Source organism: Lissotriton vulgaris, chromosome 7 (genome assembly GCF_964263255.1).
Source record: "Lissotriton vulgaris chromosome 7, aLisVul1.2, whole genome shotgun sequence".
NCBI lineage: Eukaryota > Metazoa > Chordata > Amphibia > Caudata > Salamandridae > Lissotriton > Lissotriton vulgaris.
The window spans coordinates 1,531,538,887-1,531,566,563 of NC_141695.1; the positions used below are offsets into that span (position 1 = coordinate 1,531,538,887).

The window sequence follows — 27,677 nt, forward strand, 5'->3', positions numbered from 1 at the left end:
CAGGCAGTGAGGGGCTTTTCTTATACTCACTTCAGCTAGGCCGAAAACAAAAGCCTTATTTAAAGGATCATCAGGCCTCCTTTGGTTCCACTATCATCCTGTCTAGAAGCGGTCTTGCATCTCAGTGCCAATCAATCTCAGAAAACAAGGCACACAGCTTTTTATCACAAGTACTTAAAAGAAATTGCAGTTTGGAGGCATGTTTTTGACTTTCCGCAACAAGTTTATAAGAAATATTCATGCACCGTAGGAATGTTAAATGTATGGCTCTGTATGAGTAATTATACAAATAATGTATTTAGCACTATTTTTCTTAATTCTTTTAAAGCAATGCTCACCCCACTATAGGGTGTCAGAGCGCGTTAAAACACATTATTAAGAGACCATAAATCATCCACTTGTGTAAATCAGTATAACGGACGTTACATAAAATGGTGAGGGTTACATGGTCTAGGAGTCACAAATCGTCCGCACTGGTAGATATTATATGTTAAGAGTGTGTGGTCCGGAGAAACACAAAGTCAGGATTCAAAACCTAACACAGTTATTGGGTTATCTGCACAAATGAGATGTTGTTACTACCCAGAGGAGGCCTTCTTAACAACATTAGACTAACAACAAATTAAGAAGAGAAACAGTAAGGACTTATACATCCATGCCTTAGAGTTTGCGTACAGTTCCTCGATGCTGGTTCCATTATTATTATAAGGATTGTAATTTATGAACTTCAAGTTACAATGAGATCTCTGTGTCAAAAGCGGTAACCCACTTACCTATCTAAATACAATGCAAATCTGTCATCTGCATGTTTCTCGTTGTGCTTTGCAGCAGGCAAATTATCTATGCCTCTTTATGAGTTAAAACTGTGACTAGACACATTCCCTATCTCCCCCGACATGGCTCTGCTGTGGCCGGGTCAGTTTCCTCAGTGTTTCCTTCATATATTCTGCGACACTCTCCCATGCATGAGCACCCCTATCGAGCCCTGGCCTCTTCCAGCTTCCTGGAATAGCAAATGGCTTTCATGGCTGGTCCTGCTCCTTGCACCAAGTGCTTTCCCTAGACCCTCAACAAGCGTTCCAATTTTGGGTGACCTCACGCTTATTTCACCATTCTTATCCCTGAAATACATATGCAGACGCACAATGAACTCTGCAGGAGGTGCCTTAATCCCATAAGACATTTTAAAATGCAATCTCTTTGTGATCAACTAAATAAGCCAGAACAGATCTACTGTCACATTTGTGCTTGTTGCTGCTTTTTCTTTGTGGGCGATATATACATGTATACGTGAACTTTCAGGCATCACTTTTGTGACTCTGTCCTTCGTGACTCCATCCAATTTCCCCTTCAAAACCTTGGGACTTATTATCAAGGGGGTTTATCTCCGCTTTTTTGGCTTTAAAAGCCAAGGAAGCGGAGATGAAATGATCTCCCTATTACCTAGCTGTCGCTAACACCAGTTAGCGACAGCTAGTAGGAGATAGCGACCATCTTGGGCCCCACTTTGCATGTCAGTGATATTTATCACTAATGACATGCAAAGTGGGCGTGCCAAGATGTTAGCGACTGAAAACAGTCGCTAACATCGCTATCTCCTATTACCAACTTTTGGAGATATTTGCGCTAAGCGCAAATATCTCCAAAAGCTAACAACTGCCCTGAGCAGTTCTTAGCCATGTTATCCAATGGGAGGTGGATAACATGGCTAAGAGCATTAGCTCGGTAATGCATGAATATCGCTGACTTTTCAGCGATATTCATGCATTGCGGCGATTTTTATCGCATTTGCGATAAACCTTGGTAATACCAAGGTTTATTTGCTGTAAAAATCGCCGCAGCTCAGCGGTAAATTTTTGTCTCTAACCAAGCAATAGCGATAATTATCGCTATTGCTTGGTAATATGCCCCCTTGACCCCTCATTTATGGGTTCCCAGAATACAGGGGCATATTACCAAGCAATAGCGATAATTATTGCTATTGCTTGGTTAGAGACAAAAATTTACCGCTGAGCTGCCACGATTTTTACCGCAAATAAACCTTGGTATTACCAAGGTTTATCGCAAATGCGATAAAAATCGCCGCAATGCATGAATATCGCTGAAAAGTCAGCCATATTCATGCATTACCGAGCTAATGCTCTTAGCCATGTTATCCACCTCCCATTGGATACCATGGCTAAGAACTGCTCAGGGCAGGTGTTAACTTTTGGAGATATTTGCGCTTAGCGCGAATATCTCCAAAAGTTGGTAATAGGAGATAGCGATGTTAGCGACTGTTTTCAGTCGCTAACATCTTGGCACGCACACTTTGCATGTCATTAGTGATAAATATCACTGACATGCAAAGTGAGGCCCAAGATGGTCGCTATCTCCTACTAGCTGTCGCTACCTGGTGCTAAGTTGATAATATGCCCCACAGTTTTTCCCACGGTCTTACTCTCTTACACACATAAATAGACAATAACGCTGCGCCTATTTCTTACACTTTCTATACCCAGTGAATGTCGAATGATCGTTTTTCAAACTTGCAGAAGAAAACGAAAAAATGTGTCAGTGTCTAACGGGCAAATCCCATGCACGATTTTAGACGTACTGGTAAGCAGAGATAATTTCAAGACTGGCTATTTAGTTGTGAATAAAGCAAAATAAAGGCGTGGGACTATTTACAAACTATTGCGCTTTGTTATTTTCTTGTTTTTCCACTAATTGAGGAGTCGCTCTATACCAGCAGATGAGTAATATTGGTAGGTGCACCCCCCTCCCCAAGTAAACCACACTCATGCTAGACATGTACGTCCCAGCATCTTCGAAAGGCTTTTAAATAATAAATCAGCAGTGATCCTGCAAACCCAGCCTCAGTGTTGCACCTGTTGGGCCACTGCGGTGCTGTACTCACCCATAACGTTCACGCCGAGCCACAGGATCAGCAGGCGGAGAGGCGGACTCCATGCTTCGCCCATTGTCCCGAGGTGCTGGCAAAAGAGGGCCGGACCTTTCTTCGCAGGCGTCCTCTGGCACTAATGGCAAAGCAGCAGAGTGGGCAGAGAAGGTGACAGGGCAGGGCTGCCTTCCTATCTAGTCACGGGATTATCTTTGTGCCCAGGGACCTGCTGCGGAAGAGATAACTGCAGGCCGCGCCCTGGCGCGGCTCATCTCCAGCTCTCATCCAAAGCAGGCCTTTCATGGCCCCACCCTTCCACGACGGTCATCGTTTTGTGTGCTATTGTAGCATTAATATAGTGCTTCATAACCAGTCGTGGGACGTCAAAGCGCATCAAATAGACCCCAGTGATACCGGCATCTCCAACCACTCACGGTAATTCATAAAACAAGGGCGAGACTTCCCTAAAAGTGCCCCTCTTTTGGAAGATTGATACAAATACTTTATTGCTAGGTGCACTCACTGCTACAGAAATGTAAAATGCGTGGCTCTTGATAAACGTCAGCCAGGTAAATGTTGTTTACTTCAAAACGGGCCTTTGAAGCAGTGCCCACTGTATGGAAAAATAAGCGCCAGGGCTCAAGAGATTTCTCAGGAACCCACTGCAGCTTTCACCACCCACTCTCCCCGCAGCTCTGCCAAATGCCAGTACAGATGTTACCTACTTATAATGACACTCCTGCAGTTGATGGTATTTATTTTTGGTGCATTTTGTATTTGAAAATCGTCTGCTGATGTTTAAAAAAATCATTTCCATCATGTGTTGGTCTATCACGTATCTCCCAGTGTCAAGAAATAAGTGCCAGCGCCAAGCATCGCAAACACCGGCGCAAATAAAGCACTGCTTTGCAAACATTGACAAACTAATGGCGTTGGTGTGGTTAATAAATGACCGAACATAAATCACCAAAACGAATGTCTTTACTTGGCCTCAAGTCTCACATAAGCTCTCGAACATGGAACAAATACGAACTGCCTATATGGATGTTATGCATGTCTACAGGCCTATGGGAGGTTACTTGCTTAACATATCTGGTTTCGTTTATTCATTTATTTATTTATTTATTTATTTATTTATTTATTTATTTATTTATTTATTTATGCGTTTTTATATAGCACAGACTTTAGCCAAAGGCGTCAGAGCGCTTCACAATAGGAACAGTAATGATACACGAGGAGAAAATTACAAGTGAACAAATTACAAAAGCAAACGTTAAGTTACATGAGGCAAAAGTGACAATTGTTAAAAAACAAAATGACTTTAGTGTTGGTGGTGCCAAGTGCGACAATCTCTGTTGACGCTCCTCTCCCATGGCCTCCTTTTCCACACATTCCGTCACTTCAACCCTCCAACAATGGCACCCTTCTCTTAGTTGCCCCTCTCTCCTTTATTTCATGTCCTCAATATTGTTACTCATTCCAGTGTAGAGTGTCATAGAGCTCTAAATCACACACACACATTGTATGGAGACAATGAAACATACAAGTGTGCAAATACATGTACCGGAAATATTGCATAAGACAACGAGGGTAACAAAATGCAGGGTTTGTCATTCACGCTCGTAGGAATCACGTTTCTAATGTAAGGAGTGCTAGGTATGGAGAAATTCAAACTCAAGATTTAACAAAATAACACAGTGGCCGGTTTTGTCTACACTAATAAGAATGTACTACTATCCAAAGGAATTCTATTTTGGCCACTATAGCATAACAAAAGAATAATGTTTGAAACCGGTGTCTTGCACTTTCCATGCAGTTCTTTGATGTCGGTTCATAGCTCATTGTGGTATAGTATAAGGATTGTAACTTATAAACTTCAAAAAACAAAAATGATCTCTGTGACAAAAGCAGTAACTCATTAAGCTATCTACAGATCACTGACATAACATCGATGCATACAGTATCAACACACAAAAATATCCGAAAATAAATATTGTTAACAAAAACATTGCCTTCCTATACTTGATAACACAAATTTGGTTGTGAAAAATATTGTATTGAAATGACAAACATCAGGAAAAAAAGTTGTTGTCACCATTAAATAAGCATATAATATGTTAAAAAAATATTGATTTACACAATAACTGCTACAAAAATATCTCCAAAACAATATCATTCATATTTTACGTGAAAAAATGATTGAAAACAAACATAAAACATTTTCTGTAAAGAGATTTGGATAAAAAATGAGCCCAGAGCACAACATAGATGCTGGTACCCAACCAGCATGTAACTATATAAAATAGTAAACCTATTGTTCTGGAAAGAATTCAATATTCAGTTCGTAGGTCATTGGATAGGGAGATTTTTTCCAATTTCAACCAAATTATAAAGCCTTCTGGCTCTATGAACATATATAATCACAGAATCCGAGTGTGGAATTTAATAAGATGTACAACTACAGCCAACACATGTTGTGCAACACAGTCGCTTATCCGGGACTACTGAAATTCAGATGAAATGCTTAAGCAAACGATCAGCATCATAATTCTAATCCAGTTAGAATCCCTCTTCACTGAGCCCTGCGCTCTTCAACATATATATGAGGCCACTGGCTGAAGTTGTTCGTCAGTATGGAATTAAGATCATTTCATACGCTGACGACACTCAGCTAGTGGTCTCTCTGGCCCAGGAGGCCAGCCAGACCTCGGAAGGAGGGCTCAAGAAATGCCTCGAGGAAGTTAAGGACTGGATGTCCTCCTCCTCATTAAAAATGAACGGGGACAAGACAGAGCTTATGCTCCTTGGCCCTGCAAAACCCAACTCCCTTGGCACTTTATGGCCACCCTGTCTGGGTACCCCCCCTGCCCCAAAAGACAGTATTAAGAGCCTTGGGGTGTGGCTCGATGGATCTCTGTCCTTTGGCACTCAATCCACCAAACTAGCAGCCACCTGCTTTGGCCTGCTCAGAGTGCTAAGGAAGGTACTCCATCTTCTACCGATGGAGGCAAAACAAGTAGCCATCCAAGGCCTTATCCAGTCACGACTGGACTATAACAACGCCTTGTACCTCGCTGCCCCAGAGTACACAATACGGAGGCTACAAACAGTACAGAACTGCGCCGCGCGCACCTTGCTTCAGATCCCCCGACGTCAATCAGTCAAAAATGGACTGAAAAAACTGCACTGGCTACCCATTCCCCAAAGAATCCAATTTAAAGCCTTATGCATTGCGCACCAGGCGTTCTGGAAAACGGGTCCCCTCATCACCCGTAACCTTGTGTCACATTATCAACCCACCAGGAATCTGCGTTCCAACCAGACCTTCACGGCCACTATCCCCAAAATAAAAAAATCCAGAACTGGCGGCAGGACTTTCACCTACAATGCCTCCAAGCTATGGAACACCCTACCCCTCCACCTAAGGAAGAACCCCAATCTTACCTCATTTAGGAAACAGCTAAAAACCTTCCTTTTCACTGCCGTCTGATAACGCCTTGGCTACCCCCTCCTGTTCTGTTGGTTTTAGCGCTTGGACGCCCCCGGGCAGCAATCGCGCTCTATAAATCGACATACATACATACATACATACAGTTAGGAGAGTTGTTTAAATGATTGTAAACAATGGTACCCTTCAATTATCAACAAACACCGACAAGCGAATTCAGCAACCGCAGCAGCATAGATATCCTCATGAACAGATAATAGCCCCCATCATAAGAGAATCATTTAAAAAAAAATCATATTATTGTTTGAGATTCCTAAATTCGCTCGTCAATGTTTGACTTGGCATTTGAAAGCCCTTGGCAAGCCCTAAACTTATATTGTAGTACATAAACGTCACTTTTAAGGTAGGCTGTAGGTACACCATAGGTGGGTACCATGTCCTTAAAATGTATCTGAGGTACTTTTAAGCTTAGTGAGTTATATGTGCACTTATGGAACCATATACCCAGTTATATACAGACTCTCACCCATACTGCAACTGATATACCTATGTAAAATATGATAGAGTCACTAACACACCAAGACAGACAGCGACAAAAGCTCTTACACATCCATTTACTCACCGGCACAACACGTATGTATCCAGCAATAACTGAGGCAGTGGTACACATAGTTGCATACATACCCCAGCACTCACTATCACAGCCAGTAAGCAATCCATACTGTGACTTGCATACACATTTACAGACCCATAGAGTCACTAAGCGAGCCAGTCATATACTCACGTAGTTACTTACACATCAAGTGGCACACCCACAGAGGCACTGATACACTCACTGACATTTGTACTCAAGTTCCGACACAACCTAGTCACCCATGCAAACAAGTAGCCCTTTAAACATGTCTTCGGCCTTCAACTGTAGAGCCTGTGTGTGCAGTTTCACTGCCAGGCGGACTTGGTATTTAAAAGCCCCTAACAAGTCTTAACCTTTCCTTGTAGTACATATAAGCCACTTTTAAGGTAGGTTGTAGGTAGGGCATATGAAGGGTGCCATGTGCTTAAAGTATAAGAGAGGTACTTTTAAGTTCAGTGAGTTACATGTGACTAATAGACCCATACACCCTGTTATATATCCAGTCTCTCACCCAAACTGTAACTGACAAACCTATATATAACATGATAGAGCCACTAACACACCAAGTCGAACAGTGAAAGAGGCACTTACACATCCATTCACTCTCCCTCATAGCACTTATGTATCCAACAGTTACTGAGGCTGTTGCACACACAGTTACATACTTCAACACTCACTATCACTAACAGTAAGCAATCCATTTAGCAACTTGTATACACATTTACATACCCATATAATTACTAAGAGAGACAGTCATATACCAACATAGTTACTTACACCTCCAGTGCCACAGACACAATGGCAAAATGGCAAATCCACTCAACCAAATATGTATTCAACTACTGACACAACCAAGTCATCCATGAAGACAAGTAGCTCTTTAAACATGTCTCGGGCCTGCTACTGGTGAGGCTGTGGGTGCAGATCTACTATCAGGCTGACTTGGTATTTAAAAGCCCATATGCAAGCCTTAACCTCTCATTGTAGTACATATAAGACGCCCTTATGGTAGGCGGTAGGGATGCCGAAGGGAGGGTGCCATGTTCTTAAAATGCATGAGAGGTACTTTTAAGTTTATTGAGTTATATGTGGTAAGACATGCGTTTTGAAGTTCTAGTTAGTTGCATCTGTCCTTCCAGACCCACATGCCTAGTTAAACATCCAGCCTACCACTCATACTGCAAGTCATGTACATATTTACATAAGCATAGAGGCCAGTCAAAGAAAGGAACTTGCACATTCACTCACATTCCTATGCAGCTTGTATATCCAGCACTAATCATCAGTTCCTAGCACACTATAAACCCCGGTAAGTAGTCAAAATATCAAATTTTTTATATCGAAATGACAGAATATCGAAGTTTTAATATTGATAGTAAAAAATATTGACTTTTTAAATATCGATATTAAAAAATATCGTTTATTGTATGTGTATAATTTTATCGAAGTTAAAAATATCGTATATGACAAAATATCTTTGTGTGAAAATGTCGATAATGTGTAGTATTTTGTAAATCTTTGTATTTAATGTGATAATTTATTTTGGTATTTTAATGTATTTAAAAAAATGTATTGTATATTTCAATTTGTTTAATTTTTGTTCAAATTTTATATATAATTTTAGGTGCGGGATGTTTATTTTATTGGGGATAAGGGTGAGGAGTGTTTTAAAAATATATATTTTAAATTTAAATTTATTTAAAAAAATCCTAACATTTAGGGGGCCATTAGGATGGCGGGCGGGCTTTGCCCGCCCACCTCCCTATTGGGAAACGGGACCGCCCACCTCGAGGGCGGGGGTCCCGAAATGTGCATTAGGATGCGCCCGCCACAGTGGCGGGCGCTCATTTTATCATTGTGGCGGGCGGTGCTCACTGCACCGCCCTCCACAATCTGCAAAGCAAATGCACGCATTTGCATACACGAATCGGCAGGCACCCCGCGCTGCCTGCTGCTTGGTGTATGCAAATGCGGGGGGGTACCATAGGTAGCCCCCCCATTGCACCGTACACCTCGGCCATCACCAGGGGGACCCGCAGTGGGCCCCCAAACCTGGGACCGCCTGCCTTTCTGTGGCAGCATTGCCGCCACGGAAAGGCTCCACAGAAGGCCAATTGTAATATGGCTGGCGGTGTCTCACAGACACCGCCACCATATTGAACATATTCCGCCCCGGCCGCAAGGCGACCGGGGCGGAAAACAGCCGGGCGGTGTTTTTTACCGCATCGGTCTCCCCCGCCATCCTAATATGGCGGGGGGAATTTGGCAATGGAGGTCGGGCGGATTGCCTCCGCCAGGCCGGCGGTGGCTACCGCCAGCCTGGCGGAGGCAATCCGCCCGACATCATAATGGACCCCTTAGAATTAATATATATTTTTTAAATTATTAAATTAAAATTAGAAAAATATTTTTAGGAGCGGGATGTGGAGTATATAGGGGATAAGGGTGGGGAGTGTTTTAAAAATATATATTTTAAATGTAAATTTATTTAAAAAAAACAAATGTAGAATTATTTTTTTTTTTAATTATTAAATTTAATTTTTAAAAATAGTTTTAGGAGCAGGATGTGGGATTTATAGAGGATAAGGGTGGGGAGTGTTTACAAATTTCAATCATTTAAAAATAAATTTAAAAAAATGTAAATTTTATATAAATATTTGAAAAATAGTTATAGGAGTGAGATTTGTGCCTAGACCCTACATTAAATACATGTAGATTGGAGTAGGAATAATACATTTATTTTTATTAGTGTCCAGCACCTACCCCAATTTAGGGGTCGATTCCAATTCTGGAAAGAAATCCGTATGACGATTCGAATTCGTAGCCGTTTCCGTACGAATCGTACTAATCCATCCGAATCGTGTAGTACGATCCAGAGGTAAAAAATACTTATGAATCTTGGGAAACCGTACGAAAACTAAGGGAAAAACCATACGAAACGGACCCTGAAAGTGAACCGTATGAATCGTAAACATGCTGTACAACCCGACATGTACGATCCAGACTCGGGAATCCGAATGTGATTCGTATGGAAAACTTCGTGTATGAGCGAGCCACAAAATCAAATACGAGACGAACTCCCTGAACGAAGCGCATGCGAACCACGTAAAAACGTTGCGTATGAGCAACCCACAAAATCCAATGCGATACGAACCCCCCCTAAAGGAAGCGCACGTAAACCCCTAAAAACAGCACAAGGATGTAAAAAACAACTCGTACCACAACAACGTTGCTTTGCACACACAAATAAACAGAAGCAAATACAAGTAAAGGAGCCATACTGAAGCACGGGGACACTGTAAAACAGCACAAGGAGGGTGAAAAGGACTCGCACAACACCACAAAACACGTCTCCAGTGTACAAACCATAAAAATGAATGTCCTGGCCAGATCCAAACAGGCAAACATAGGGGCTAACTCAGAAACACCCTTTATAACACACCCACCAAAAATGCAAACTAAGCCCCACCCACAAATGGACCAATAAAAAATGGCCACACACACAAACCATGATCCTTTGCAACAGACACAACTAGCAAGACACATTGACAACACACCACAAACTGCACACATCCACCTTCACACATACCCCCCAATCACATTCCCACATCCATACACACCGTCACCCCACACCATGTCCGCAGAGAAGAATCCAAAGTTCACAAAGGAGGAGATGGAGATCCTTGTAAATGAAGTCATCAGAGTCGAGCCACAGTTGTTTGGCGCATTGGTCAGATGGACCAGCATAGCAGAGAAAACACAGCTGTGGGAGAGGATAGTCAACAGGGTGAATGCTGTTGAACAAATCAGATGCACAAGGAAGGATTGCCAGGCCAATTGGTACGATCTGCGGAGGATGATCTATGCGGAAGATGGACGAGGAGTACCAACAGAGCCAGCACACTGGAGGTGGTGGTCCCCGCAGACCAGTACAGTACCAGCCCTGGGAGGAGAAGGTGATGGCCCTGGGAGTACATGGAATTGAAGGAGTCGTAGAGCCTGGTGAGTACACAAACAACTCATGTAACATGGGGGTGATGGCATCCACAACCCAAGTACAAAAAATGCCCGCAACAGCCCCCAAGCGCCCACCGACCAACAACTACATCCAAAAACGCTAATGCCACAAACATGTGTATGCCCCATTGAGAAATCAGACCCAATTGCATGGGCGTCTGCAGGGGGGGCAAGAGGGGCTCTTGCCCACCCCTGGATCGCCAATGTGTCTGATGTGGGCCCAGTTAGGGCCGGACCTAGTTCATCATGCTTTTGAAATGGTGACATTGTTCCAGGTGGCAGCCCCCTCCATAGGGTGGGAAGGGTGCAAGGGGGTGTCCGAGAAGGGTGCAAGGCAGAGTGTGAGAAGGGTGCAAGGGGGAGGGGAGAAGTGTGCAAGGCAGAGGGGAGAATGGTGCAAGGTAGAAAAGGGTTCAAGGTGGAGGTGGCATAGGGTACAAGGGGGAGCAGGGTACAAGGGGGAGGGGGAGAAGGGTGCAAGGGGGAGGGGGATAAGGATGCAAGACAGAGTGGAGAAGGGTGCAAGGTAGAAAAGGATTCAAGGCGGAGGTGGAGCAGGGTACAAGGGGGAGGTGGAGCAGGGTACAAGGGAGATGGGACAAGGGTGGAAGTGGGAGGGCAAGAAGGGTGCAAGGGGGAGGGCGAGAAGGGTGCAAGGGGGAGGGGAGAAGGGTGCAAGGCAGAGGGGTGAAGGGTGCAAGGTAGAAAAGGGTTCAAGGCTGATGTGGAGCAGGGTACAAGGGGAAGGAGGAGCAGGGTACAAGGGGGAGGGAGAGAAGGGTGCAAAGGGGAGGTGGAGAAGGGTGCAAGGGGGAGGGCAAGAAGGGTGCAAGGCAGAGGGGAGAAGGGTGCAAGGTAGAAAAGGGTTCAAGGCGGAGGTGGAGCAGGGTACAAGGGGGAGGTGGAGCAGGGTACAAGGGGGAGGAGGAGAAGGGTGCAAGGGGAGGGCGAGAAGGGTGCAAGGGGGAGGGCGAGAAGGGTGCAAGGCAGAGGGGAGAAGGTTGCAAGGTAGAAAAGGGTTCAAGGCGGAGGAGGAGCAGGGTACAAGGGGGAGGGGGAGATGGGTGCAAGGGGGGGGGAGAAGGGTGCAAGGGGGAAGGGGAGAAGGGGAGAAGGGGAGAAGGGGAGAAGGGTGCAAGGCAGATGGGAGAAAGGTGCAAGGTAGAAAAGGGTTCAAGGTGGAGGTGGAGCAGGGTACAAGGGGGAGTAGGGTTTAAGGGGGAGGGGGAGAAGGGTGCAAGGGGGAGGGGAGAAGGGTGCAAGGGGGAAAAGGGTGCAAGGCAGTGGTGAGAAGGGTGCAAGGAGGATGGTGATGTAGTTAAAACATTGCCCACCACTATTAACAGTTCTGTGGATGCCCATGCCCAATTGCCCTCATCCCAGGTGGCCCAGGTACATACCCATGCACCACGCTCAATGCACAGAGAGTGGGAAAGTACTGACAAGATAGCTGACACTGGGCCCTGGTGTAGGCAGCACAAGGCCCCCTGGGACCAGTGCAAACACAAACACCAGGACAACAAGGTGAGATATATTTGAGAGGAACTCAAAACCACTGTCAAGGCAGCATGCTCCATGGGGGGACAGCCACACCAGGTGGGAGGCCCAAATCCAAATAAGACTGCAACTACCAGCACAGCCTGTCACACACTACTTACACAAACATACCCTCCTGGGACAGGCAATGGAGTGCCCCACTGTCACAATGATCATGTAACACAACAAAACCAATGCAGATTTGCTGAAGCATCCAAGCAAAAAATGCAAAGTGCAGATTCACAAGCCCCTTTGTGACGCAGCCGCCACACAAAAGTAGCGCCATGGTGCTGTTTATTTACAAGGTGATGCATCTGGGAGATGTGTTACGTTCTAAAGCCCTGAGCCAGTAGCAAGTGTTCTGGCATGGGGGGCGTTCCTGCGCAGCAACGCCTCACAAAAGTGGCTGAGTGAAGCCTACAATATTTCACTCAGTCACTTTTAAGCACATGCTGCATCAAAACCCAGTGCATGCTTGAAGCAGGCATAAGGATTGATGCAGCATTGTGCATATAGGGCCCCACTGAGCATTGCTGGAGCTGCGTTGGACTTGTGAAGCAACTCCAGCAATGCGCCACTTCTACGGCACAGATGCGTGACGCAGCTGTGCCATTTTTCCCCCATGATGCTTCTCATTGTAAATGTGTCGCAATGATGCTGGCATAGCTGTGGTGCACAATGACTGGCCAATCCCTACTGATATGCAGGGCTGTGCCAGTTATTGTGAATATGCCTCCACATGTCAATGACTGCTAAGCACAGATCAATCTGACCCCACAACATACCCATCCACAAGTGAACATTGAGGACAATCCAAAGCATAGACAACTACCAGGTGGAACAGTGCCAACTACAATGTGTATAAAAAATGGATGTTGCATTAAATGACATTAACATTGTCTGTCTCTCTGGTTGGGTCTGATAGCGCCAGGACACTCTGCTTGAGTAGCTGAGCGCTTTATAAGATCCCAGTTAACATAACATAACATATCATAACTCTCACACCCACAGAGCAACGTGCGGAATCTACCCCCAAAAATGGGGGAGATGAATCACACTCCCAGGCTCCGCAGGACCCTCATCCCACCGACAGCGATGCCTCTCACCACTCCACGGATGACCCCGACCAACCTGGCAACTCTGGTGCCCAAACCCGTGCAGCACCTGGATCAGGAACATCTATGCCAACCTCCACCACCATTCCTGCCACGTCCCAGCGGACATCTCGGAGCCCTGCCCACAGTCAACAACTGGGCCAGTCTGACAATGAGGGACAAGGTTTGCCGGGCACCCAGGAGGTGACAGACATCACCACCACTGCCATTCCTCAGTGGTCCCGTCGACCCGATGTGCCCACAACGGCAGGCCAGGCTCGTGTGGGCAGGGGTGGTGGGAGCGGCGCCAAGCGGAGGCAAGAACCTGACCAGCCAGCTGTAGGGTCCGGTATGTCTCAACTACGCAACATCATGGAGGCATACTGGTGGGACACCACGGAGTTCAGCCAGGAAGTGGGGACCCTCACAGAGATCAAAAACCTGCAGGCCAAGCAACACGCTAGTCAACAAGACCACCAAGGACGGATGGAGGTAAGACTGGCTGAGATCCTGGCGGTGCAAAGGGACATAAGCCATTCACTCCATCAGATAGCAGACAACATGGAGCACGCTCCCTGTGTCACCAGGCAAGAAACATCTAGGTGAAGACTGCCACCAGGCACAGGGAGGGAGGAGGAGGAGGAATTGTCCGACGGAGAGTTGCATGCATCGTCAAGGCCTGCATATGAGGGTCCCCCAAGGAAGGTGGGTTGTCCACGGAAAAGACAGTGAGAGGCAGCAGGCCATGCGCATCTCCCAGGTCACCGGGTCTGGCACCTTGACCTTGTGTGCAACAGCATCACCTCATTGACTGTCCTACTCTCCCACATGGACTTGCTGGTTGCAGTCTGAACAATTATGCCAAGCACTGTGGTCTGGACTCTGTTGACTCAAACTGCAAGGCATCATATCTCCCTCTGTGAACTTTGGATTCCCTGCATTTTTGTACAGCACCTATCACTCACTCATGTTTCACGCACAAGACAGACAAATAAACAACAGAATCACAAGTAAAATTAGTGTTGCAGTCATTTAGCATGAGTCAACAACATACAGCTGGGGATATGTCAAAGTATGCCAGAGTGTGGAACAAACTCAAGCCATCTCTACACTGGGATTTGAGTCTGGTCGAGGACACACATAGGTCACAATGTATCATCAAATACATACATGGAGCGCAATACTCACCCGTGATGGTTTCAAGCTGCTGAGGGGGGTGGGCTTGCCATACTGCTCGGGCAGACAGTTTTGGAAGAGTTTTATGAAGGCGTAGAGGTTGTGGGTCATGTGGAGGTGCCCAGGGAAGGAGTACCAGGTCTGTTTGGTGAGTTGGGAGAACTATCTCCCGCATGCAGTTGCACTGTGGATGTGATGAATGGTGCCCAGAGCAAGGTTGGCTGGACGGAGTTGGGGCAATGGGGTGTTGGATGGGAGACGTCCATGTTTGTCTTTGGGCCTGGGGTTGTGGAGTGCCTCCTGAGTGTGGCTGAGGAGTCTGACAGTGATCCTGCAGTTGACAGTGAGCCTATTGTAGGTATCTCAGGGGGACGGTCATGTGACTGTGGCAGGTAATGTTGAGGATGAGGTGTGTGGATGCACCCTGGATGTGCACAAGCCATCCTGGAGTCTGGCTGTTGTTCCTGCATAGAGGGCGTTGCCGTAGTTGAGTCGGCTGGTGTCGTGGACCTGGGTGAATGTCTGTTTTGCCTAGGAGTGGATCTATCTGAAGATCATTTGTAGCATGCAGTAGGAGTTGCAGCATGAGGTAGAGATTGTGTTGAGTTGCATGGTTATTGTGAGCGAGGATTGTATGATGAACACCTGCTTGCATGCGTGGGCACTGTGTGCTGGTGTGCTGCCCAGGCCGGTGTGACACAAGGATTTGTCCCAGCTGTAAGGGGACAATCCTCAGATGATGACCTCAGTCTTGTCCAGGTCCAGCCCCTGGTGGCTGATGTTCATCCATTCGTCAACGCACGTCATGCCCTCTTGAAGGTTGAATCTGGGAGTGTCTGGGTCTCTGGTGAGGGTGAGGAGCAGCTTGGTGTCAATGGCGTAGGACATGAAGATGAGGTTGTGTGCGCATGTGATGGTGGAGTGAGGGGTTATGGAGACATTGAAGATTGTGACGCTGAGAGATGAGCCCTGGGGCATGGGCCCGATGACCCCAGTGTACTACGTGCTGAAGGGGGAGGCGGACTCCCTGGGCCTTGCTGTTGAGGTACTTGGCGATTTCATCATCGGCCCTCCTCTGGATCCCAGTGTTGGAGATGTGTGATCTGACAGCATGGTAGCACATGGTGTAGAATGCCGTTGAGAGGTCGCAGGAGTGAGGGTGGTAGTCTCACCATTGTTGAGCAGGGTCCAAGATGTCGTTGGTGGTGGCAATGAGGGCTGTTGCTGTGGGGGGATGACTGTGGAAAATAGACTGGGGTGGGTTGCCTGGAGGTGTTTGCTTGGAGGTAGATGGTCAGTTGCTCGTTGACTTTCTTATTCATTACATTTGCCGGGTAGGGAAGCAGGGTGATGTTCCTGGCGATCCTGCAGTACTGCTGTTCATTGTTAAAGAAGGGCCTGGGTCTCTGCATGACTCCAGCTCCCATGGAATGTGGCGTACTCAAAGGAGACATTCATGGCGTGCCGGAGGTGGGCTCCAAGGATGGGGTATGCTGTGATTGAGATGTTGTGTGGGAAGGGTCCTGAAGGGGAGCCGGAGTGGATTGTGTACATGAGCAGGGTCGTGTCTCTGCTGCTGACGGGATTCCAGGAAATGAGGGGGGTATGTCCTGTGGATAATAGCACTTTCTGCCTCTGTGTGGCGAGGTTGTCGTGTACGTCCATGAGCTTGCAGTGGTAGAATGTTGCGAGGGATCCCCTTGGCCTTGCAAGGGTGGGATATCTTTTGGATGGAGAGCTGGGGTTAGATAGTTCATACACAATGCTTTTGAACTCCTTGATGTTGTGTGTGTTGGTGCCTATGCCCTACCTGAAGGATGTCCTCTTGTACGTGCTGATGATATGGTGATGTCTGTGTGTGGCGGGTTTCAAGGGCTGAAAGGTAACTTATGGTTGTTTGTTTCGCACGGTTTGCTCGAGAGTCCGGCTAGACCTGTATGAGTCCAGTAGGTCTGCCTTGTCCCAGGTGGCTTTACTGTTGTTGTACTTAACAGGAAAGTCTGCTAATGTGGCAAGAGTGTTGGATCAGTTGTTGATCCAGAGTGTGAGGTTGCAGGGTGTGGCGTTGGCTGGAGTGTCCTGGGCGAGGGTGCCACACAGCTCGTCTGTGGTGACTTAGGTCAAGCATCTCTGGTGCATCTGTAGCGGACTGTGGGGCAGTGTGTTGCTTGTCAAAAAACTGGATGCAAATGTTGATGTACCAATGAAGGATGGTGGTGTTGTCGTCCTCCTGCCAGAAGTTGCTGTCCCCCTGCCACATGTAGTCTGTGTAGGTGAGGGCCTGCGTGCTGATGTAGTTGTTGATGGCTTAGTGGAATTGTGGGTGTAGGCCTGGAGATCTGTAGATGAGTGGTAGACTGGGCGTGGTCAGGGTGTTGGTGTGAAACCTGAAGTGCAGGTGCTTCACAATGCTGAGTGTGTCCCTGTTGTTGTATGTGACTCTGAAGGTGTACTTCAGAATGAATTGCAATTTATCCTCCTGGATTGTTGGTGTGGTCCCTGCGGGTAATCTTGTATCAGTCTGTGATGGCAATGTTAAATTTGTGTGCTTAGGATGCGTTCAACCAGTTTACTGTAATGAAGGCGGTGTGGGGCTGTTGTGTTGAGGAGGTAACAGAGTCCAATGGCGTGCTGGTGGATTAAGTGGGTGTGAAGTAGGAGGCACATGACCTGGTTGTACAGACATGGTCTGTGAGTCAGGGCAGTGCAGTGTAGGCAATAGGAGTTGCACAAACAGCATGTGAAGCTGTCGTGTGTGCACTTAGGGGTTGCCTGATAGCAGGTGGTTGATTGTCTGGTGTTCATTGTTTGGAGGGTAGCTGAAGTATGAGTCTGTTGTGTTACGTGGGTCATGCAAGGACCAGAGGGTCTTGCACTGTGCACGTTTCAGGCACTGACGGGCGCTGACAGTCCTGCCTTTGGCACGGAGGTGGCGCAACAGTGGCACAGACAAGCTGCTGCCTGCATTAAGAATGGGTGGAGGGAGGAGCATCTGGGAGGCGTGTGGGTTGCAGAATCAGGGCACTCGGTGGTGCGGTGCCGCAGGGGAGGCGGCAGCAGGAATGAGTGAACACCTGACGGTGGAAGGGGTGAGACAACAGGCCAAAAGTAGCACACAAAGACAAGGTTAGAAAGGCAAAGTGTAACAGGTGTATGGAAAGGAAGGAGTGTCTGGTTACTCATGGGTCACTCAAAAAAATGCAGGCAAAATCACCAAAAATGACGGGCACAGGATCAGGCCCCAAAAGCCCAAGCTGCACCCAGGACACATAGCGTCAGCAGGTGTTGCCTGCCCGTTGTGGGTAGCAACCTGTACAAATACATACACAACAAAGTTCTTCATGCACAATAGGGATAACTAGCCATGAAGAACTGCATGCATGTTGGCAAAATACACATACTACCATATGCACAATCTTTGTCAAATATTCCATAGATGACGCATGTAAAGTGGCAAGAGATCTGCGATGATAGTGATGAGGCACATTGTAATGTGTTGAGCACATTTACTTCACAAACGGATCAAGTATGTGTTGAGGCCATGCTGCATGAGCCAATGTCCATGGCCAGTGCCATTGCTCTGAATAAATTAACAGTCATGTAATGAGTTTACCTGTACTGCTGGTGAACCAATGTGCACAGGACTGGCTGTGACTGTCAGGGCCTTGAATCCTCTGAAACGTGCAATGCTCAAAGTGGTCAATCTCCCGATAGCCCCTTGGTCTGAGTAGAAATGTCAGACTCAAAAGGGTGATCAGGCGAGGGAAGGAAAGGAAGGGAACAGCAGGGAGGGAGATCTGAAACAAAGGTAAACAAGCATAAGGATTCAACACTTCTGAACCACAGAATACCTCAGGACCTATACTGTAACAGTTACACCTGTAAAGGAAAACAACAGCCACTGTATCCTAGTTGGGATCACAGTAATGAAAGTGTTACTAGATCTGAGGATCAAACAAGGACATTACTACACACTTACAAAGAAGGACGTTCCATACATTTACATGTATATATCCAGCAGTTATAAACATACCGAAAAAAGTCTTAACAGCCACGCAACTGGGAAATTTGAGCTTACTTCTGGACAAGCTCTACAAGCCCCTGCTGTGAAAACAGAGATGAACAATGCACATGAATTCATAGCACATGGAAAGGTGGTGAAACACCATTAACACACCAAAGATCATGTTGTACGAGTTGCAAAAGAAATGGCCAATATTATGATCCTGTTCCAAGGATTTTGCAAGTAGCACAGGGATCACAGAAGACACATAAAAGGTAGCAGAGTATTGCAGCGATATGAAGGGGGTATGACGCTCTACAGGCTGCTTCAAGGCGAGTTAAGCCATGCAGTAATCCTGAAAATCACAGTGTATGAATAAGGTCCAATAAACAGAAATTCAAAAGCGCTGCATCGTGACTCACACAAAGCCATAGTTACCCCAGGCAATCAGTGCGGGTCAAGAATGGAAATTACACATCCCCCGCAAGAGCCTTAAGGAGCTCGTCCAACGAGGGAGGGAACACAAGGAAACCCCGCAACAGCCAGTCATCGGCTCGTCCAACTGGGCTTTCAAATGCCTAACAGAACAAGCTGCTGGGAGAGAGTAATGAGAAGCAATGGCACAAAAGCACCCCTACCGTCACCAGGATATGCAGCACACCACAGGAGAATCCTGGAATTTACGGCACCCGACTGGTGCCACGTAAGCATTTACATTTGTTACAGCGCAACATTGTGACGTCATCAGCGCATCGTTCTTGGCTTCATGGGAATAGAAATTTCTTATCAACTTACCGAGAAGGCTTGCAAAGCAGTGTTCTCCAACGGCCCTGAGGAAGCGACGTGACAGTGACATGACATACTCCCACAAAGGGCAATGCATCAATACAAACAGACTCACAGGACAGTTGACAGAACATGTGGGACGTACGGTGGCCCACACCTTCACAACATGTTTGTTGGAAATCCAAATGTACTGGTACACAAGATTAAGTGGATGAGCCAAACACATCCTGCAGCACACAGCGAGGCTGCAATTCCCCGTAGGGCCTGTTGTTGTGATGTCCCACACAATGTCAACACGTAGTATCCGCAATATGTTAGGGGCAAGGTCTACACACATTGATGCTTCACCAAAGTCCACACTCCACTACATATGATTGTCAAGAAGGGTGACTGTCATGTCATGGAAGTAGTGCAACATGTAATTTGATCCATGGTGATGAGACATGTATGCATGGTACTACAACATGCACAGAAACAGTTCCCACACATTCCCAAACCATAACAACACAAAAAAGCCTGATTGCATCTCTTACCGGAACTGACATTTACACATGTCCATGCATGGAACGCTGATTCAGCCCACGTTGCAATCATCATGAGGAATAGCAGGAGGACAAAGATGACACGAACAGACAACAGGCCCAGCAACCTGGAATTAACAGACACACAATAGTTCACAGGTAAAAATCTTTGCAAAAGACATGGGCATCTGCGATACAGGAACTATGTAGGACACATGCAAATTTTAAGGAAAGTCATTGCGCATCACTGTGTGGCATGACATCAGCACTTGCGTGACACATCAGAACACACATCAAAGTCACTTTGCATACAGTCAGCTGGACACACACATGCCACTCAATGCTACAAGCTTGCTCACTCATTCACAGTGACTCACAATCATGAGAAGAAGCTGCGTATGAGCTGACTCCGGATATCATCTTCCTCCTCCTCATCACTTGCATCATGACCAAGCCCTTGATCCTCAACGGGTGGATGTTCCTGCTCCTCAGGATCCAGGATGAGTGGCACTGCCTTCTCAACTGCCATATTGTGTAGCATGCAGCACACGATGAAGATCTTACAGACCTTGTCCGTTGCATATGGGAGTGATCCGCCGGTCTTATCGAGGCACCGGAATCGGCTCTTCAGGAGTCCAAACGTCCTCTCAATCACGCGCCTGGTCTGCCCGTGTGCATTATTGTACCGCTGATCTGCAGCTGTTCTTGGGTTGCGGAGAGGTGTCCTTAGCCATGGCATGTTGGGATATCCCGAGTCCCCTACATAGATACATCATGTAAATAAGTGGGTCAGGAGATGCCGTCAGAGCAAAAGATACTGAAACACACAGGACAAGTTTACCCATCAACAAGACATGCCCGCTCGTTGCGCAGCTGCAGTATCATTTGCGGCACCCTGATACGCCTCATGATGAATGCATCGTGTGCCAATCCTGGAAAACTTGCACAAACATGGGAAATCAGCACGTTAGCAAGACACACCACAAGGGCATTTATTGAATGATAATGTTTACGATTCCGGTAAGCCTGCTCCTGTGCCTGTGGTGGCACCAAAGCCACATGTGTCCCATTTATGGACCCAATGACATGTGGTATCCCTCTCAGGGCATAGAAATCACCCTTGACATCTCTCAACTCTTCAGGAGTAGAAAATTCATCAATGTGCTCCAACATGGCTGCCAAAACATCATGCAGGACACGGCTGAACATTGTCTGTGACATTCCACCAACATCAGCTATGGTTAATAGAAACGTACCTGTAGCAAAAAAATGGAGTGCTGCCATCACCTTTATCTTGGAGGTCAGCGCAGTAGGATACCTGTGTTGCGGTTGGAGATGTGGCGCCAGCTTGTTCGTCAACTCATGAATCAACTGTTGAGTGAATCTGTAATGTCGGATGCAGGCACGTTCCCTCATGGTAGCCAAGTCTAGGAATGGCCTTGGTAGAGGCGGTGCCCTGCTGGACATATTTGGGAAGAATGAAGATTAACAGTCAGCCGCAAAAACCACAGTTGATGGACAGAATGCAGAACAATGTCATACATTCACCCCAGTATAGAGATCTGGGCCTAAATCCATCGATTTTTTGCACTCCACACCACCCCAGTTCAGACATGGCCATATGCAAATCAGTCTGAACCTGTGCCTCATGGGAACAGTCCAGCCCGAACTGCCAAGCCATGCCTTCCCTGGACCGGAAACAAGCTTCCAAGGACGGGTTTCTGGCATTCCAGCCGTCTTCAGCCCGGCTTGCTTGAATCCAGTGGTGTGGAGAGCATGGGACTCACGTCTGAGCATACCCATCCCATTCGGGGTGACAAATGCAAAAACCACAGTGGATGGACAGAATGCAGAAAAATGTCATACATTCACCCCAGTACAGAGATCTGGGCCTAAATCCATCTTTTTTTGCACTCCACACCACCCCAGTTCAGACATGGCCAAATGCAAATCAGTCTGACCCTGTGCCTCATGGGAACAGTCCAGCCCAAACTGACAAGCCATGCCTTCCCTGGACCGGAAACAAGCTTCCGAGATCTGAGCCTAAATCCATCATTTTTTTGCACTCCACACCACCCCAGTTCACAGTCAGCCGACATCAATGGCAATGTACATAGCACATGCAAAATTGCTACTAGACATCATGTCACTATGGAGTCAGGCGTGTGCAATACATCCAGGACACATATGCCAGCTTGCTGGCACTCCTACAAAAGATCCAGGTACACCTGTTGATTTACGAATAAACATGACATACCCTGAAATGAGCTGCTGGGCCGGTCTGAGTGAACAGCCTGAGATATCACTGTAGTGACATACGTCACCATACCTGCAGTGGAAGGTTGTCATCCCATCCAGACAGATGACTGCAAGGCACATGCACAGGTCACATGGAATGCCAAATGTACATATCAAACACATTGCCATTAAGGTGTACACGTGACAACAAAACAACACAGCCATTGTCACGACGCAGACATGTAAGCCTGGGGAAATATGATCTCTGATGCCATCAGACCCTACAGCCATGGGAATGCATATGTGGCATGGTGTGCGTAGATGTGAAACCATTCCCATCTCAACACAGACCCATGTTAGATGCACCAACAGCAGATGCAGTTTACGGAACACAAACAGCAAGATCATAGTAACACATGACACACACCTGACATAGTCACATAGGGTCATGCTGAGCGTGAAATGTCAGTTGACAAAGTGCCCCAGTCCCTGGATTCAGGAGACAGGTGCCGGCAGGGATGACTGTGCAATCCCAGTGTTGCTGTGCATGACAAAATCTGCCAAATGATACACATGGGACAAGTGTCAAGGTGATGTGTGCCACATAGTGCCCCATCACACATGACATGTGTTGACAGGTTATCACACATCGATTGTGCAACAAGATAAGATGCCCTGTGCTATATCACTGGCTGCCACACCTAGGGCCTGCACATGAAAGTATGCAATGACAAGTACTTGATGGACATCCTTGTGCGAACCGTACCCCTACATCCCTGCCATGTGTGCACCTCGTATTACTATTGTAATGGTGCCCTACGTGAGTGTGCGAACCGCACCGTACCCCTGCATTCGCATCACCATGTGAAACGCACCGGACCCCTGCATTCGCATCACCATGTGAAAAGCACCGTACCCCTGCATTGGCATCAGCTTGTTAAGCGCACCGTACCCCTGCTTGTGAAACGCACTGTGTGGACGGCACTGTACCCCTACGTGACAAACACAGCGTGTGGAAGGCACCGTACCCCGGCATTGGCATCAGCGTGTTACACGCACCATACCCCAACATTCATGGTGTGTGCGGCTCGTATCACTATTGCAACGGTGCCATACGCGAGCGCTTGAAATGCACCATACCCCAACATTCATGGCGTGTGTTCGGCTTGTATCCCTATTGCAATGGTACCATACCTGAGCGCGTGAAATGCACCGTAACCCAACATTCATGGCGTGTGTGCGGCTCGTATCACTATTGCAATGGTGCCATACGCGAGTGTGTGAAATGCACCGTAACCCAACATTCATGGCGTGTGTGCAGCCCATATCACTATTGCAATGGTGCCATACGCGAGCGCGTGAAACGCACTGTAACCCAATATTCATGATGTGTGTGCGGCTCATATCACTATTGCAATGGTGCCGTACGTGAGCACGAGAAATGCACCGTACCTCAACATTCATGGTGTGTGTGCGGCTCATATTACTATTTCAATGGTGCCATACGCGACCGCGTGAAATGCACCGTACCCCAACATTCATGGCGTATGTGCGGCTGGTATCACTATTGCAATGGTGCCATACGCGAGCGCGAGAAACGCACCATACCCCAACATTCATGGCGTGTGTGCGGCTGGTATCACTATTGCAATGGTGCCATATGCGAGCGCGTGAAACGCACCGTACCCCAACATTCATGGCGTGTGTGCAGCCCATATCACTATTGCAATGGTGCCATATGCGAGCGCCTGAAACGAACTGTAACCCAACATTCATGGCGTGTGTGCGGCTCATATCACTATTTCAATGGTGCCATACGCGACCGCGTGAAATGCACCGTACCCCAACATTCATGGCGTATGTGCGGCTGGTATCATTATTGCAATGGTGCCATACGCGAGCGCGAGAAACGCACCATACCCCAACATTCATGGCGTGTGTGCGGCTGGTATCACTATTGCAATGGTGCTATATGAAAGCACGTGAAATGCACCTTACCTCAACATTCATGGCGTGTGTGCGCATCGTATCACTATTGCAATGGTGCCATACGCGAGCGCGTGAAAAGCACTGTATACGTGTGTGGATCTCAAAATTACTTAGGGGACACATAGGGGATGAGTAGTAGGCCTTGAATGCATCCTGGGTGTCATGGATACTGAGCTTAGAGTAGCTATGTGTCCAACAGGTGTCCTGCAAAAGTCAGTTAACCCAAAAAATACAATGTTGCAAATTGGCTGTTGAGCTGAAGCTCAAATTTTAAACGATGCGAATGCGTGTCAGAGCCGTATGTTAAAAGGGATTGGAATAAACGTGCGATGCGAACGAATCTGACCTATCACTCTGTACTCAAACTGAAAGCCCCTACGCAGCACTGATTTAAGGCAGCATGAACCCCTGAGAGTGCACTTGCCTGCACAACATTGGAGTGGACCACACTGCTGCTGTCTCTGCATCCTCTGGCATATCATGGCTCGTACTATGGAGAGGTCCCCTGCCTTCACTGAAGAGGAGAACCAGGCCCTCCAGGACAGCCTCCTACCACAGTACAGCAAGCTGTATGGGAGATGAGAGGAGCAGGTGAGTGCTGACTACACCATCTTTGACTGTGCACCTGTTGTGTGAGTGTCACAACAGGCATGGTGTATTGGTGGGACAGACTTTGAATGTGGTTTGGAGTGAGTCCCAGGGGGTGTACATGGTGGTGTCTTTCATGCTGAGCATGATGTAGTTCTTGTGTGTTCACTACTGACTTCCATTGTGCTTACTGTGACATTCACTGCATAGTGAATGACACATTCAGCCGTGCCAGGCCTTGTTGGCTTTATTTCCAAATGTCCAGGGGTGGAACAGTGGTCCCCCCGGAGTGACAGGTGACTGTACTCACAGATGTTCATGACTTGAGGGGACCTGTGGTGAGATTGTCCAAATGATGTGTACAACCTCATGGACATTGATGTGTGTGAATGTGCCTTATCATGTGGGTGAGTGTGTATATGATGTGTTGCACCACTGCTGCATGGCGTATGCAGCAGCTCTAACCATCTGATGTGACAAGTAAGCAGTGCTGTGTGCCTGACTTGCAATGCTAGCACGACACCTGTGACACCCCAGTGGCAAGTGGCACATGTGCAAAGTGAGGGTTGTATCCACTGTTGTCAGTGACAGGCGAGTGATCTGTGCCAGGGTGTGTCTGTCTGGTCTGCTGAGGGTTCTTCAGTGGAGTGGGATATGTGACTGCTTGGCACGTGCTGTCCCACACCTTGCAGTTGCATGTGTTGCCCAGTGTGTGCCATGATCAGTGAGTGTGTTGCACCCGTTACGCCATCTGTTGGCTTTCATTGCCATGTAGTGCATTGGGGCTTGCGCACAGGCCAAATTCACATGGAGAATGATGCAAGTCCCTTCAGCATCCTATGCCCTGTTCACATTATCAAAGGTGGGCAAGTGTGTGTCTCTGGGACATGGAGCAGGTGTAGTGATGTTGTTTCACTGTGTCTTCCTGACAGGTAACTGCCTACGAGAAGGGTGAAATCTGGTGGGACATTGTCAGGGCCGTGAGTTCTGCGGGTGGCCCTCACCGGCGGCTGCGCAACGTGCAGAAGAGGTGGCAGGACATCCAGTGCTGGACCCGGCGTATCGTCCGGGTCCAGCTGAAGCTGTGACCTCCATGCCGGCATGGTGAACGCCGTCACCTGACCACCCACATGCTCCGTGTCCTGGCGGTGGTGTTCCCAGACCTCAATGGGCAGTTGCAGGACAGACAGCAGCAAGGAGGGGGTAGGTACATGGATGTTTGTTGTGCTGTGTATCACCTGCTTTTTGAAGTGCTCTGAAGCCTGGCTACACTCCCACAGTTGGGGTGTCTGGTCAGACAGGTTATATGTGCAGTATCTTTTCGGTTCCCCATAGTCACCTGGTGCTCATTTTCATTCCTTCCCCTCCTTAGCATGTGTCCCCTGGTCTGTGTGTAATCACATTTGCACATGTTCATCTAGGGTGCAAGAAAATAAGACCAAACATTGATTCTGCATCATGTCAGAGGGTGGTCTGTGACATGTGTTGGGACCTTGCCTGTGCCATGACCTGTGCACTGTGTTTTGCCTTTATATTTGTTTGCACTGATGCTGAGTCTCACCATAGGAGTGTGAGATTTCAACTGCACACCCTTGCAGCATGCATGACCTATGTTGTGTTCTCAGACATGATGTACATCAGTGGTAGATATGCATAGTGTCATGACGGTTACTCATGGTACAGTCAGCTCATTCAAGACCCACGGATCAGTGTGCCCACTACATTCCCCTGAGACACCCTGGCCTCCTAATGATGTGTGTCATCCAACACTGTGCCCCTTCTATGTGGGTTCAGCATGTTTATGCCTCTATGACATTGGTCCCTGGCATAGTTTGTATTTTTCCTTTGTCTGCTACATGTGTCCACTGGACAAGGATCCAACATTTGGCTTGTGCGTACTCACACTGGGCAGTGCCTGTGTGCCTATTCACAACAATCTGTTGATGGTTGTTTGTCACAAATATGTATTGCCAGCCCCACGCGGTGAGCTTGGGTTTGCTTTAGGAATTGTTGCTGCACAGTTTTTGTTACCCCGATTCAGAGGTCTCTCTTCCTGAGCTGTATCAATCACATTAAGTGAGGGATGGGGGTGTTGTGCAGGATAGGTCTACATGGCCCTGCCTGATTTAGCCTTGCCAGGTCTGACCTCTGGGTGAGAATTGGCTGAACAATGATTCACCCTGCACTGCCCCTGTGATGGTGGCCAATGAGTGCATTTGGGGCTTGGCAGCCTATGTCATTTTGTTCCTGACATGATTCAGGCTCATACATTTTTGTCACATATATGTAGGTCAGATGCAATGCTGTTTTGTCTTAGTGGTCACACTTCTGTGTTGAAATTTCACCTGGGGATAATAGTGTGTCCACAATGCAGCAATGATTTTGTTCATCACAATTGCTGGCCCAATAGCTTAAGCATTGTAAGAGTTGGGACATCTGTGCCACTTCACATGACAGCCAGTAGGTTTTATGTGCAAGCAACTGTGTCATCAGGGAATGGATGCCCATGTGAGGACTGATATATTTCAAGTTGTGTCACATAAATGATTGTACCTTGGCACTCACACCACTTGTTAAAAGTTGTTCATGTTTAGAATGTGTTAATATGTTGAATTGTGTAAATGATACTTAAGTGCCTGCATGATAGATGTCTCACAAGGTAGTGCACACAAAACGACATTTCTACTTTCTTGAAAGAAGCTGGCACCTATTCAAAGAGGCTAGTGTTAGCGATTAATGGTGTGCCTTGATCTCCATATACAT

General features: G+C 47.3%; 1 protein-coding gene across 1 annotated transcript in view; it reads right to left on the reverse strand.

Moving 5' to 3' along the window:
• Positions 1-3,051, reverse strand: part of LOC147705944 (protein borderless-like) — a 229,132-nt gene extending 226,081 nt beyond the window's left edge. Inside the window, exon 1 of the mRNA XM_086932415.1 lies at positions 2,900-3,051. Coding sequence (XP_086788541.1) covers positions 2,900-2,963 — 64 coding nt within the window. The 5' untranslated portion in view covers positions 2,964-3,051. The remainder of the gene's footprint in view (positions 1-2,899) is intronic.
• Between the last annotated feature and the right edge of the window lie 24,626 nt (positions 3,052-27,677).